The 14,856-nt window shown below is 53.7% G+C and overlaps 1 protein-coding gene across 4 annotated transcripts in view; it reads left to right on the top strand.

Annotated features, from left to right (window-relative positions):
• UBL7 (ubiquitin like 7) overlaps window positions 1-7,468 on the top strand; it is an 8,667-nt gene extending 1,199 nt beyond the window's left edge. For 2 of the 4 annotated variants that reach the window (XM_056499700.1, XM_056499704.1), the window contains exons 2-12: window positions 198-388; window positions 826-945; window positions 1,428-1,510; window positions 1,610-1,694; window positions 2,860-2,917; window positions 4,424-4,557; window positions 4,652-4,701; window positions 5,462-5,629; window positions 6,364-6,486; window positions 7,105-7,259; window positions 7,367-7,468. In XM_056499700.1, the coding sequence (XP_056355675.1) occupies window positions 205-388; window positions 826-945; window positions 1,428-1,510; window positions 1,610-1,694; window positions 2,860-2,917; window positions 4,424-4,557; window positions 4,652-4,701; window positions 5,462-5,629; window positions 6,364-6,486; window positions 7,105-7,242 (1,143 nt within the window). In that variant the 5' untranslated portion in view covers window positions 198-204 and the 3' untranslated portion in view covers window positions 7,243-7,259; window positions 7,367-7,468. The remainder of the gene's footprint in view (window positions 1-197; window positions 389-825; window positions 946-1,427; window positions 1,511-1,609; window positions 1,695-2,859; window positions 2,918-4,423; window positions 4,558-4,651; window positions 4,702-5,461; window positions 5,630-6,363; window positions 6,487-7,104; window positions 7,260-7,366) is intronic. The other 2 variants (XM_056499701.1, XM_056499703.1) reach the window with 1 other exon arrangement.
• Window positions 7,469-14,856: the final 7,388 nt, after the last annotated feature.

The raw sequence follows: 14,856 nt of genomic DNA, 5'->3' as shown, positions 1-14,856 counted from the left end.
CGGGAGGCTCTGGGAGGAAATCTAGGAGGATTCCCCCGGGGTGAGGAAGGCTCTGAAAGAAGCACGGCCGGGATGGGATCCCTGAGCGGCGGCAGGATCGGGGCTCTGGGGATGGGGAGCCCAGCCCGGAGCCCTGCACGCCGGGCGCTCAGAGCCGTGCTCGGAGTGCCGGATCTCACCGGGTGTCCCCGGCGCAGAGCCGCCATGGCCCTGCCGGAGTGGCACATCGCCGTGAAGCTGGCGGAGCAGCCGCTGGCCCCCAAGTCCATCCTGCGCCTGCCGGAGACCGAGCTGGGCGAGTGCCCGCTGGGCGGCTGCAGCATCTCGCACCTCAAGCAGCTGATCGCGGGCAAGCTGCAGGAATCGCTGCCGGACCCCGAGCTCATCGGTGCGTGCCCTGCCGGAGCCTGGCGCTGTCCCGCCGCTTGGGGACACCCTTGGCCCGTCCTCCCACCGCATCCTGCCGCTGCTGCTGGGAGGGCTCGGCCTTCATTCCCTGTTCCCTTGGGGTCGCGGTGCTCCAGCCGCGGCAGTGCCCTTGGTGGGGAATATTTGGGCTTCCTGCCGTCTCTGTGTCCTTGTGGGATGTCTCATGAGAACTGAGACAACGAGAGAGAGGTCAGCTCTTACACAGGAGGTGGTTCTGCCATCTCCTCTAGATGAGCTCTGTGATTTCCCTCCTGATTCTCAGCTCCACAACTTCCCTGTGTTGTTCCCTAGCCAGCTGGAGCAGCTACAGCTGCTCAATAACCCTGGGGCTCTAATCCACACCTAGAGACCCCCAGCTCGTGGCACAGGTTTATATTCAGGTATTCCTCCCCCCAGACCTGATCTACTGTGGCAGGAAGCTGAGGGATGACCAGACCCTGGATTTTTATGGAATCCAGTCCGGCTCCACTGTCCATGTCCTGCGCAAGTCCTGGCCTGAGCCTGACCAGAAACCAGGTGAGGAGCTGTGGGGGTTACCCCTTGGATTCTCCTTGGGATGTGTTTTATTAGGGGCTGAGGAGCAGCTTTTGCTGTGTTCCCTTGTTTGGGAACTCCCCACCTCTCCCAGTAGCACCTGGGTGTTAATTTCCTACTGACAAAAGAGTTGAGGAATGAGCTGTGCAGCATGGAGAGGGATCATCCCTTCCTTAATTGCCTGTGATCCATTTTAGGGCCTTGCCAGGCAATCTGGAGCAAAGCCCCAGGGATGAGCAAGCTGCTGTGTACTTCTGACTGTACAAAAAGAGAGATTGGAGTTGGCATTCCTGTAATGGCACGTGTGGGAGGATATTCCTGGCTATTTTTATGATTTGAGAGTGCAGCAAGTTGTTACTCTGCAGTGACTGCACCCAATCCAGGGATGTTAAAGGATCCCTGAAATGGCTTTGAGGGCTGACAGAGGCTGAGCTGTGCTTTGTTTTGTTGTTTTTTCCCCTCAGAGCCCGTGGATAAGGTGGCAGCAGTCCGGGAATTCCGTGTCCTGCACACTGCCCTGCACAGCAGCCCTGCCTACAGAGATGCTGTGAGTGCTCTGCTCCTGGGGGGATTTCAGCTGTCCCCTCCCTCTGGGGACAATCCCACGGTGGGTGGCATTCCTGATCTGCTCTGCTGTCCCTGGCAGGTCTTTAAGATGCTGGGAAACAAAGAATCCCTGGATCAGATCATTGTGGCTACTCCCGGCCTCAGCAGCGACCCTGTGGCTCTGGGTGAGTCTGGCTGTGATCCAGAGAGCCTGAGGAAGGGTTTGATTCCTGATGGGGGAAGGGAGAGACCCAAATCTAGGTTGAATTCCTAACAGGGAGAAGGGAGAATTTAAAAACAACTTTTTTTTTTTTTTTTTTTTTTTTTTTGGTCCCTTTGTGGAGCATGAGACTGCTCAGGTGTCAGTTGTGATCCATCCAGGATGGATCCCGGCTTTAGAAGGGTCATGGAACAAAAAGATGGATGATTTCTCCTTGGGGATGGATCCTGGTTACAGAAGGGTCAGAGAACAGAAGGATGGATGATTTCTCCTTGGGAATGGATCCTGGCTTCAGGAGGATCAGGGAACAGAGGGGATGGATGATTTCTCCTTGGGGATGGATCCTGGCTTCAGGAGGATCAGGGAACAGAGGGGATGGATGATTTCTCCCTGGGAATGGATCCTGGTTACACGAGGGTCAGGGAACGGAGGGATGGATGATTTCTCCTTGGGAATGGATCCTGGCTTCAGAAAGCTCTGGGAACAGAGGGGATGGATAATTTCTCCCTGGGAATGAATCCTGGCTTCAGAAAGGTCTGGGAAGAGAGGGACAGATGATTTCTCCTTGGGAATGGATCCTGGTTACACAAGGGTCAGAGAACAGAGGGATGGATGATTTCTCCCTGGGAATGGATCCTGGCTTCAGGAGGGTCAGGGAAAGGAGGAATGGATGCTATGGGTGCTTTCTCCCTGCTGCAAAGTGCTACAAAGTGGTTCATTAAATCCAGCCTGTTCTGGGATGGTGGCAGTGTGAGGCAGATGGAGTTTGGGATGCTACCAAATGGTTCATTAAATCCAGCCTGTTCTGGGATGGTGCCAGTCCGAGGCAGGTAGAATTTGGGATGCAGTCACAGCCTGGCTGCAGGGAGCTGGGGGCCAGCTTCCATTCTTCCCTTGAGGTGGAGCTCCCACAGGATCTGCTGGGAAAAAAAAAAAAGTCCCTTGGGTGTGTGGCTGTGACCAAGAGCCTCTCCAGAAACACAAAGACCTCAGAGGAACAATGAGAATATTTGTGGTGTTTACTCATGACTCACTTCCTGGAAAACAATTCCTATTTGTTCCTGTGGCTTTTGTGTGGCTGGCTCCTGTTTGTTGTGTCCTGTCTCACTGTGTTTCCTGGTCTTTTCCAGGAGTTCTGCAGGACAAGGATCTGTTTTCCGTGTTTGCAGACCCCAGCATGCTGGACACGTAAGTTCCCCGAGCTGGGGCAGTGACTCAGCGGTGTCCCCAGTGTCACCTGGGTGGGACAGAGCTCTGCTCTGCCAGGCTGGACACCCCTCAGCAGCTGGGTTGATGCAGGGGGGATGCCTGGGGGGAGGCAGGGTTGGGGTTCACACCTGGAGCCACCTGCTCAGCCACAGAAGAGAGAGCATATGGGAAATGAGAACTGTGGGGCCAGAAGGGTCCTTGGAGAACCCAGGTCAACATCCAGTGTGAGTCCAGAAAGATTCTTGATGATCCAAGTCCAATGTGGGTCTAGAAGGATCCTTAGTGAATCCAGGTCAAGGCCCAATGTGGGTCCAGAAGAATTGTTGAACTGAGGAAAGGTCCAAGATGGATCCAGAAGGATCCTTGATGAACCAAGGAAAGGTCCAGTGTGGATCCAGATGGATCCAAACCCAGGCCCAGCATGGTTCCAGAAGGGTCCAAGGCCAGGTCCCACATGGTTCCAGAAGGGTCCAAGGCCAGGTCCAAGATGGGTCTAGAAGGATCCTTGGTGAACCAGGGAAAGGTCCAATGTAGATCCAGAAGGATCCCTGGTTAACCAAGGAAAGGTCCAACATGGAACCAGAAGGATTCTTGGTGATCCAAGGCCAGGTCCAGCATAGATCCAGAAGGATCCAAGGCCAGGTCCAGCATGGATCCAGAAGGATCCTTGGTGAAGCAAGGAAAGGTCCAGTGTGGATCCAGATGGATCCAAACCCAGGCCCAGCATGAGTCCAGAAGGATTCAAGCTCAGGTTCAAGATAGGTGTAGACGAATCCTTGGTGAATTGAGAAAAGGTCCAGCATGGGTCCAGAACGATTCTTGGAGAACCAGTGAAAGGTCCAAAATGGATCCAGAAGGATTCAAGGCCAGGTCCAATGTGGATCCAGAAGGATCCCTGGTAAACTGAGGAAAGGTCCAACATGGATCCAGAAGGATTCAAGGCCAGGTCCAATGTGGATCCAGAAGGATCCTTGGTAAACTGAGGAAAGGTCCAACATGGATCCAGGATTCAAGGCCAGGTCCAGTTTGAGTCCAGCAGGATCCCTGGTGAACCCAGGCCAGCCCAAGATGGACCCAGAAGGATCCTTGGTGAAGCCAGGCCAGCCCTGGGTGGACCCAGCAGGACCCTTGGTGAAGCCAGGCCAGCCCTGGGTGGACCCAGCAGGATCCCTGATGAAGCCAGGCCAGCCCTGGGTGGACCCAGCAGGATCCTTGGTGAAGCCAGGCCAGCCCTGGGTGGAGCCAGCAGGATCCCTGGTGAAGCCAGGCCAGCCCTGGGTGGACCCAGCAGGATCCCTGGTGAAGCCAGGCCAGCCCTGGGTGGACCCAGCAGGACCCCTGGTGAAGCCAGGCCAGCCCTGGGTGGAGCCAGCAGGATCCCTGGCTGCTGGAGCAGTGTGTGTGGCGGCTGGGCAGCAGGCGGTGGCGGTGGCTGTGCCTTTCCCTCAGGGTGGCTCCTGATGGCCCTGTGCCCGTCTGTTGCAGGCTGATCCCAGCCCACCCTGCCCTGGTGAACGCCATCGTGCTGGTGCTGCACTCGGTGGCAGGCAGCACGCCCCTGCCAGCCCCAGACAGCTCCTCACGGGCCATGGCCCTGGGCTCCTACCGGGACATGCCAGGTATGCCAGCTGGGAGGGGAGCTCAGGGCTGAGCACGGCCCAAAACCCCAATTCCTGCTCTTTGCCACATCCTTCTGCCCCCTTCCTGCTGCAGGTGGCTTTCTCTTTGAGGGGCTCTCTGATGATGAAGATGACTTCCACCAGGTAAGATGACTTCCACCTCTTCTTGGGGGTTAATTGGTAGCCCTGAGAGCTCCCAAGCTCTTTCCTTCCTGCCTGGTGAACAGCACGAGCTGCTCTGGCTCCCCAGGGGGATGTGGAGACAAACATATTGATCCTGGCTGCTTGCATGCTGTTCAGGAGAGGGTTTTCCTCAGTGCTGTGCACACAACAGGAAAATGGAGCAGAGGAAACGCCCTCCTGGCCAAAGTGGAGCGTGGGAATGTTGATCCTGCCCTTCTGCACTCTTCCTCTCCATAGGACAAAGGGCAAGGAAAACAAAAACTGGATATTTGGGTGCCTGTCAATGGGCAATTGTTTTGTTCCAGGTTAACATCACCTGGTTTGGGGCTGATGGATGATAGATTGAAGGCTCTCCTGCCAGTTTCCACAGCTGATATCACCACAGTTTGGAACTTCTGGATGATAGATTGAAGGCTCTCCTGCCAGTTTCCACAGCTGATATCACCTGGTTTGGGGCTGCTGGATGATAGATTGAAGGCTCTCCTGCCAGTTTCCACAGCTGATATCACCACAGTTTGGAACTTCTGGATGATAGATTGAAGGCTTTCCTGCCAGTTTCCACAGCTGACTTTGTGGAAAAAGAGCACATCCCGCTCTGGCCTGTTTTGTCTTTCAGAAGTTCCACCCGTGGGAGTTCTGGGGATGGCAGGGCAGGGATCTGTGGTTTGACTGGGACACAAACACTGGGGTCACAGCTGGGATTTTCTCTCCCTCCCTGCAGAGCAGCAGGTCCACCCCCTCCAGCAGCACGTCCGGCTCGCGCCCGGCCTCGCTGGGCTACGCGGGGGCGGCAGGACCTCGGCCCATCACCCAGAGCGAGCTGGCCACAGCCCTGGCCCTGGCCAGCACCCCTGAGAGCAGCTCCCACACACCCACCCCGGGCACACAGGTAACAGCCAGCAGCAGGGAGGAGCTCCCTGGGTGGTCCCAGTTCCCTCGGGGAGGAGCTCTCTGGGTGATCCCAACCCTGGCTCAGGGAGGAGTTCCCTGGGTGATCCCAGTTCCCTCGGGGAGGAGCTCCCTGGGTGATCCCAGTTCCATCGGGGAGGAGCTCCCTGGGTGATCCCAGTTCCCTCGGGGTGAAATTCCCTGGGTGGTCCCAGTTCCCTGGGAGATCCCAGTTCCCTCAGGCAGGTGTTCCCTGGGAGATCCCAGTTCCCTCAGGCAGGTGTTCCCTGTGTGATCCCAGTCCCCTCGGGGAACAGTTCCCTGTGTGATCCCAGTCCCCTCGGGGAACAGTTCCCTGGGTGGTCCCAGTTCCCTCGGGTTGGAGTTCCCTGGGTGGTCCCAGTTCCCTCAGGGTGTAGTTCCCTGTGTGATCCCAGTTCCCTTGGGGAGGAGTTCCCTGGGTGATCCCACACCTGGCTCAGGGAGCAGTTCCCTGTGTGATCCCAGTTCCCTTGGGGAGCAGTTCCTGGTGTGGTCCCACCCCTGGCTCAGCATTCCCCCATGTGAATCCCTGTGATTTCTATCTCCCCCATGATCCCAGCAGCCAGGGGACAGCCAGCACAGCCTGGCTCAGCTCTGGGGCCCCTTCACTCCTCATGGAGGAGCTCCCTTCCCTCTGGGATGGGGCTGTGCTGGTTCCTGTGACCCTTCTCCTGATCCCTTCCCTGCTCCTAGGGCCACTCCTCTGGGACGTCCCCGATGTCCTCCAGTGTCCAGTCAGGGACACCCATCACCAATGACCTGTTCAGCCAGGCCCTGCAGCACGCCCTGCAGGCCTCAGGGCAGCCCAGCCTCCAGGTCAGTGCAGCCCTGAATCCCCCTGGTACCTCCCAGCTGCCTCCTGGGGCAGGACATTCACCTGGAAGGGACATCACCAGTGTCTTCTTTTACCTGAAAACAGAGGCCAGACAAAATTAAGGGAATCAAAATCAGTTTATTTATATTTATTGAAGGGCCTTCAGGTAGGTTTTGGGCAGATTAAGCCCCCCAAAAATGGACCACTGGTCATGGGTTTTCACACTTTTATAAGTGTGATCCATTTGCATATTGGGGGTTAATGCCCAATTACAGCTTCAGGTAATGAAGCAGTTTGCTTTCCCCTCAGCTCACTTTTGTTTACATTTCTCAGGGCCTGAGGCATTGAAGTGTCCTTGATTCCAGGCCTAGAGAGGAATTGTTGTGTCTCACCAAAATGGGAAAGCAGCAGCTGACACTCTGTATGGAGTTCAGAGTTGCATAAATACAAATATATGAACTATATAAAAGCTAAAATCCAAAGGCATCATCACAGACACTGCAGAAGTGCAGTGTGGAACTGGGATGGAGGGTGGATTTGGGGGCTTTGCAGCACCACTGAACTTTCAGGAGCTGGGGTTCTCCCAGCCAGCCCAAACTTCTCCTGTTTGCTGTGAGCAGAGCCAGTGGCAGCCCCAGCTGCAGCAGCTGCGAGACATGGGGATCCACGACGACGAGCTGAGCCTGAGGGCCCTGCAGGCCACAGGAGGGGACATCCAGGCTGCCCTGGAGCTCATCTTCGCTGGGGGGGCCCCCTGAAGCTCCCTGCTGGGCTGGTGAGTTGTGCTGAGGCAGCACTTCTGTGCTTGGGGGATGCTCCCTGGCTCGCTCTGCTGCGGGGAGCACCGAGGGCAGCTCCAGATCCTCTCTCCCACCTCCCCAGGGCTCAGCACGAGAAGGGAAGAGGTGTCTCAGTGCAGTGCTGTATCCATCCCCACACTCTGCCTGTTGTTTTATTCCTGGATTAAACAGACCCTGCCTGCTGTGTGGGTTGTGCTGTGTCCTGGGTTGTGCTGCAGGAAGGGGAGTGGAGCTGCAGGAAAAGCTCTGCCGTGCTGGGAGGCGGTGGCTTCAGCAGAGGGCAGGCGGTTCACGGCCACCACGAGGTGACAGCGACAAAGAACTCCCAGCACGAGGGCTGTTCGCAGAGCTGGACAAGTGCCACAGGCCGCTCTGGCTGCAGCAGTGCCCTCTAAACCCGGGCTGCAAAGCCAATTAGCGGCGCTTGCCCGTAATTGCAGTCAGTGGGAGCAGCGAGGGCTCGCGTCACTGCCATTGCAGCCAGGGCTTAACGAGGCGTGAAAGCGGCAGCGCTTCTCCTCGGAGCTCCCCTGCCTCCCCTCCGGGCTGCCCTGTAATCCCTCTGCGAGCCTGCGATCCTGCTGATAGCATCTCGGATTGTGGGAGCCCGGCACTGATGGGCTTTAATCCTGTCCGAGGATGGATGCCCCAGGGGAGCAGGGAGGGGCTGCAGCAGATGAGATGTGACTGACACCCTGCCCTCGGCACGCACAGCGCACAGATTTGGTGTGGGAATTAATCCCTGCCCGTCCCTGCCTTTGCAGGGGCAGGACACAACATATGCTCAGCACCCCTCAGCCCTGCTGGCAGCTGGGATCACCACGGATTAAGCTCCTGCCCAAAGCTGGGAAGCACTTGCAGCCTGTTCTGGACACCAGTTTGCCTTCCTGCACCACCTGAAATTTCAATTTAGGCCTCACTGCTGTCCCAAAATTGTGTTTTTCTCATCACTCCTGGGATATTTGATCCCCCTGCTGACCCAGGTTTGGCACGAAGCCGTTTTCACTGCTATTTCTGCTTCCCCACACCCCCAGAAAGCTGAGAACTGCCTGGATTTTGGGGCTGGAAGTGACTTTTCCCTGATTTCCTCTCCCAACCAGCAGGGCTTGGCTGGGAGCAGCATCTCAGGCACATTCACTGCCTGCAGCAGAGAAGTTGGCAGGAGCTGCAGGGATGGGGAGAGGCTCTGCTGCCTCCTGCACGGCTGGGCAGCAATGGGAGCTGTGCTGCAGCAGAGGGAGAGCTCAGAGGGGGCTGGGAATGCTTCTGCAGCAGCCCCAGGGCACATTCCAGCTCCCAGCCTCACATGGAATCCGTGCTGGCACACAGGAGTGATGCTCAAGGGCATGGAGAAACAGAACAGCAAGGAGAGGCTTGAAAATACAGGGTTAGGTCGTGGTGATTCTTGGCATGGGAGGTGGATTTTGCAGCTGAAATACAATTTTGTAGAATTTTTGGGTTGTTTATTTGTGATAGAGTGGGATTTGAACAGGCCATTCCTCTCCTCACTCTGCTATTAAAAAAGAGAGCAATAAAAAGATGAATTAATAACAGTAAAAATTGCAGGAAAAATCTTACAGTGTTGATTTTTGGGGAAAAACCAAATACTTGGTTCCAAATGTCACAGTAAAATAATGTTCTCTCTAAATTTCCCTGGAATCATGGACCATGTGCTGAGCTGTGGATGCTGGGTGTTGAGCTGACCTCAGCTCACACTGAAGAATTTTTAAATCAAAATTTGTGGTTAAAAATTGAGGATTTTGAATGCTGTGAGTGAGGAGAGAATAATATTTTACACAAAAAATCTTAGAAGCTCCAGTTGTCCATATAACTTAGTGGTAGGTGGCCTCATAAAATCCATATTTCTGTTTACTGGGGTTTGTAAGTGCTGTTATAATTATACTAAATTATACAGAAAGGAATGAGTTAAATTATCTCATTTTGGGCTGATTTGTTCTCTGCTTCTCTGGAAACCTTTTTCTCATTTTGAGCTGATTTGTTCTCTGTTTTTCTGGAGACCTTTTTCTCATTTTGAGCTGATTTTTGCCCTGCTTTTCTGGAATCCTTTTTCTCCTCATCTCTCTAATTTTGGGCTGATTTGTATTCTGCTTTTCTGGAACCCTTTTTCTCATTTTGAGCTGATTTGTTCTCTGCTTTTCGGGAAACCTTTTTCTCATCTCTCATTTTGGGCTGACTTGTTCTCTGTTTTTCTGGAGTCCTTTTTCTCATTTTGAGCTGATTTGTTCTCTGTTTTTCTGGAACTCTTTTTCTCATTCTCTCTTATTTTGGGCTGATTTTTGCTCTGCTTTTCTGGAGACCTATTTCTCCTTGTCTCTCTCATTTTTGGGCTGATTTTTGCTCTGCTTTTCTGGAACCCTTTTTCTCATTTTGAGCTGATTTGTTGTCTGTTTTTCTGGAGACCTTTTTCTCATTCTCTCTCATTTTGGGCTGACTTGTGCTCTGCTTTTCTGGAGACCTTTTTCTCCTTTTCTCTAATTTTGGGCTGATTTGTCTCTATTGATTCATTTTCTAGCAAGAAGGTGGAATGGAGGCAGAGCAGAATCTCCCAGGTGGCTTTTGCAGTGCTTCAACCAATTTGGGACAGATTTCCATGGGATAATGTTTGTTCCTTGCTCTCCCCCAGCCTGACAAGCTCTGAGAATTCCCACTCACCTTGCCCTGGCACATAAATTCCAGAAAATTGGTGAAGGTGACTTTCCCTGATGCTCCAGGATTTGTTGGGCAGGTACATCCAGCAGGAGCAGCAGCAGGAATTTGTCTGGCACAGCCTTTGCCCATCAACTTTCTTTTTTCCAGAAGGACTCAGTGGTTTCCTGGCTGCTTCCAGCTTTGTCCTTGTAGGAAAAAATTGGAGTTTTTCTTCCTTTTCCTGCTCTGTGCTGGTTCAGTGAGCTGAAGGGACAGAGGTTTCCTTGGCAATAAGGACATTTTGGTTTTACTTTTTTACTGGGAACTTTAGAGAAAGGAAAATTCTGCTGCTGGGCCAGCTGATGAGGTGAGAGCACAGAGAGCAGGGCAGGTGACACATGCCTGTGACAGTGACCTGTGTCCTGTGGGGTTTGCTGGCATGAATCACCGTTTTCCTGTTAGGACTGACAATAAAGGAGCTCTGATTTCAGCCCTCAAAGCCCTTTTAAGGTCACAGAGTTGAGAGGCCCCACGTGATCCACAATAAAAACCACACAACTATTTTAATTTGGTGAAAGCAGAAATGGGCTGAAAATGTCACCCTGTGAGAATATTTCTATTTCCTTCTGTTCCCTTTTATATTTATAGTGTTCTAATATTCAGAAACGTGTCCCAAAATCCCTTTGAGAGGGTTTTTTCCCCCCTCTATCTCTGAAATAAATGCTGATTTAAGAGCAGGCTCTGCTGGTTCAGCAGGGAGGAATTAATTCAGGTGTTGAGTTGGAGCTGTGGGGGTTCCACTCCAGGAGCCATAAAAGCATCAGAGGGGAGCCAGAGTTCCTTTTTTTCCTGCAAGGGCTAAGAACAGAGACTGGAGCAAAATTTTGGAGCAGGGTGAGCAAAGAAAAAAAAACATTCCCAAGAGATTTTCAGAGCTGGGTGTGAGGTGTTATGAACAGACCCCACACCAGGTTTTTCCTTAAACTGGTAAATCTGTGGCTCTGGCTCACCCCTGGGGAGTGGCCCCAGGGGCCAAGGCTGTGCAGCAGCTGGACAGGAGGAGCTGTGGGACTGTGGCACCTCATGGGTGTCAGTGGAGCTTTGGGGGTTCCTTTTGGGGTGCACTGGGGCAGGAGGAGGTGACAAGGACAACCAGCAAGGACATTGTCCCCTGTCCTGGTTTGAGGGACAGGTGTTTGCCAATAAAGGCAGCAGCTTCTCTTTGAAATGAAGAATGTAAACCCCCTCCCTCCAAATTATTATAATTTTGAAATTAAGGGGCTCTCAGGCAAAGATATGGGAATTAGGAATAACAGTTCTTTACTAGAAAAATTAAAATAAAAATGCAGTATTACACAGAACAATCCCAACCCTGCCAGAGTCAGAATCCAAGCTGACACCCGTCAGTCAGTCAGGGTGTTGGCACAGTCCCATTCAATGGTGGCTGCATCCTCCTGCAGGGGCAGATGTGGTTCAGCTGGAGCAGTGCTCCTGGAGAAGGTGCAGTTTCCTCTGAAGCTCCAGGGATGATGTGCAAAGGTCTGGCTTTCCTCTGGAATCCAGTGCAAAGAAGGTCCCTTGGTGTCCAAAATCTCAGTTTTTCTCTGGGTAGGAAAGGCTTGGCTGCTGCCCTGGCTGGAGCATCTCCCAGTGGGATGATGGAATTTTATCAGTCACACAGTGGGACTGAATGGGCCAGCAGCAGATGAGATCTCCTGGAGGGAGGATGGGCTGTGGGAAGATAAAGATGATTGCCCAGCTGGTTTAAAGATGGCCCATGAGCAGATAATGTGTGCCAGGAGATCAGGGTCACTGCCCCACCCATAGATGGGGACAGAATTCACATCCTATATTGCAACCCAAGACATCCCCTAATATCACTGGGACAGGAGGAGGTGACAATGACAGCCAGGAGGAAACTTATCCCCTAATGTTACTGGGGTGGGAAGAACCAGCCCAGCACACCCTGAGCATTTCCCTCCGTGGTGCTGGGTGGCTTTGTTGCTGGATTTTTTTTTTTTTTTTTTTTTTTTTTTTTTTTTTTTTTTTTTGTTGCAGGATTATTTTGTTGCAGGATTATTTTGTTGCAGGATTTGGTGGCTGTTCCCAGGCAGGGAATCCCAGGGTGCAGGATCCCTGCAGGGGGTGGGGCTTGTCTGGCATTAAACGCTCTGACCCCGGAGCACTCTCAGTTTCACATCATTTAATCACCCCCAGTCCTACCAGCTGCTGTCTGCTCGGATGAGTTCCCAGCTGTTCCTTCTCCCCATTCCTCATTCCCATTTTCCTCTCTGATCCCAAATCCCAAAGGGACCCCATAACAGGTGACAGGCAGGGCAGGAAGGGCAGATGGGACACAGGAAGGAAAAACGAGCCAGAGGCTGTCTGGGCTGATGGAGAGCTCCCTGTGCTGGGTGCTGCTGGTGTCACCGCAGTCCCCGTGTGTCACCAGGCCTGGGGGTGGCTCTCAGGGAAGGAGCAGGGCATGGCCCTTCTTCCCCTTTCCCTCCCTTCCTGGCGAGACAGCACTGCTGGAAGCGCTCCAAGGTCATGGGGAAGGAGTTTGCTTTTCCTGGACTGCTCAGGGTTTATGAGCTTGGTTAGCTCTGGCTTTTTTCCCAGGTTCTTCAGAGCCAGGTGAGTTTGTTTGGATTCCCTGCAGAAAAAATGCAGGCTTGAAATTCCAGCTGCTGAACTGCAGAGGGGTCAAACCTTAACCAAGTGTGTGCAGGATGATTTTGTGGCTGATAAAAAGGGAGGGTTAGCATCTTGTTTAGGGGATGGATGGTGGTGCTGGGCCCTCCCTGTGGATTCCAGAGCTGCTGGGGGATGTGGGAATCCCATTTTGGGGAGCCTGAGACGTGGCCATGCCCATGCCAGGGCTGCCCTGGAATGCAGAGAAGCACAGCACACAGGGAAAGAAGGATCAGGAACTGCAGAGGAGCACAGCACACAGGGAAATCAGGATCAGGGACTGCAGAGGGGCACAGCACACAGGGAAATCAGGAACTGCAGAGGGGCACAGCACACAGAGAAAGGATCAGGGACTGCAGAGGGGCACAGGACACAGGGAATGCAGGGGAGCACAGCACACAGGGAAAGCAGGATCAGGGACTGCAGAGGGGCACAGCACACAGGGAAAGGATCAGGAACTGCAGAGGGGCACAGCACACAGGGAAAGGATCAGGAACTGCAGAGGAGCACAGGACACAGGGAAATCAGGATCAGGAACTGCAGAGGGGCACAGGACACAGGGAAATCAGGATCAGGAACTGCAGAGGGGCACAGGACACAGGGAAAGCAGGATCAGGGACTGCAGAGGGGCACAGCACACAGGGAAAGCAGGATCAGGGACTGCAGAGGGGCACAGCACACAGGGAAATCAGCAGGATCAGGGACTGCAGAGGAGCACAGCACACAGGGAAAGCAGGATCAGGGATTGCAGAGCAGTCTGACCTGCTGAGACCTGGCAGGGAGATGGAGCTGACAGTGCAGCTCTCATGATGGGAGTGTGGCTGAACAGAGCCACCCATTCCTGTTCTTTCTGTTCTTCTAACCTTATTTGATTGGGTGAGACTCCAAACTGGATTTTATTTACTCTGCCTGAAGCCTTTGGCACCCCTGCCTCGTTTCCTGCCCCACCAGTGAGTCCCCTCTGAGGATGTGGCACCTTCAGGGGGGTTTGGTGACAAAGGTGGGCTGTGGCTGTGGCCAGTGGACAGGGCCTGTGACCAGAAATCACGTGGTGACACTGGCCTGGAAGGGCCTGGGCCAGCCCCTGGGCTTTCCTTTGGAGGCACAGCAAGGAGGGGAGTCCCAGGCTGGGGTTTTGTTCTGCTCTCAAAATCACTGAGTGCAAATCAGCTCAGTCAAGTTCCCTTCTGGTCAAATCTGCTGGGAAATCATCTCTGGGGGGAGTGAAATCTGCTGGGAAATCTCATTGTGGGGGCATGTGGCTCCCCCACCCTTTTCCTGAGGGTTTGTGAAGCCCTGGGGTGGCTCTGAACACATCTTGGGCCCCTTTGGTGGCACTTGTGCTGTGCTGTCCTTTGGCAGAACCCAGGGGGGAATTTGTGCCAGCTGATCAGAGCCCCCAGACTCAATCCAGCTTGGAGAGATCAGCCAGGAAAGCCCCCAAACTCTGCAGGGCTCTGGCCTTGGGGAGGGCTGGTTGAGGTTTTTTGGTTGCTGCCTGCCAGGAACACGAGCTGGGGGGGGGTAGAATTTGGGTGTGGAGAGCAGAAAATGCAGCAGCTGATGGAGGATCTGCTCTGCTCGCTTCCCTCCTCACTCTGTCAGCTGGGGAATGAAGGGGCTGTCAGCACCAAGAGGAGCTGTGAGGGGAATTGCACTGATTCCCACTCCAAACCCAGCCTCAGCAGGCAGCTCCTTCCCAAGAGGAGGAATGGCAGCTCTGATCTTCCAAAAGTTCTGTCCCAACCTCCTGGGCCATCAGTTCCAACACAGGATTTTCCAGCTCTGGGCCAAAACCTGCAGCATCCCAGTGGAAGGGGTGATGGAAAAGGGGGATGAGGAATATGAACAACCTTTGTCCAGCTCTGAGTGTGTCACCCCTGCTTTTTGGCTTAGCCAGGGCTAAGATTTCTCTTTTTTGGTGCTTCCACGGGTCGCATTGCTGGCTGAGGGAAGGTAACAGATCTGTTTTTGTGGATAAAATCACGGCGACGCCTGCTCGGGTGCCAAGTGCAATCCGAGCTCTCTGGGTTGCCTGGGCCACAAACACCCGGTTTGTGCTGAATAAAAACTGTTCCTCTTGGGGAAAAATCTGTGCTTCTGACAAGATTCCTGGGGGAGGCTGCCTCCTGATCCGTGCTGGAAGCGAGGCGCATGATCTGGGAGAAAGCTGCTCACGAGTTGTGCTGGGGAAGTTCTGATCCTGCAGTGGAGCAGATGGAAAATTCT

Source organism: Oenanthe melanoleuca, chromosome 10, assembly GCF_029582105.1.
Source record: "Oenanthe melanoleuca isolate GR-GAL-2019-014 chromosome 10, OMel1.0, whole genome shotgun sequence".
NCBI classification, from domain to species: Eukaryota; Metazoa; Chordata; class Aves; order Passeriformes; family Muscicapidae; genus Oenanthe; species Oenanthe melanoleuca.
Note: the sequence above shows the minus strand (reverse complement) of the source record. Positions and strands in the feature narration are given on the sequence as shown.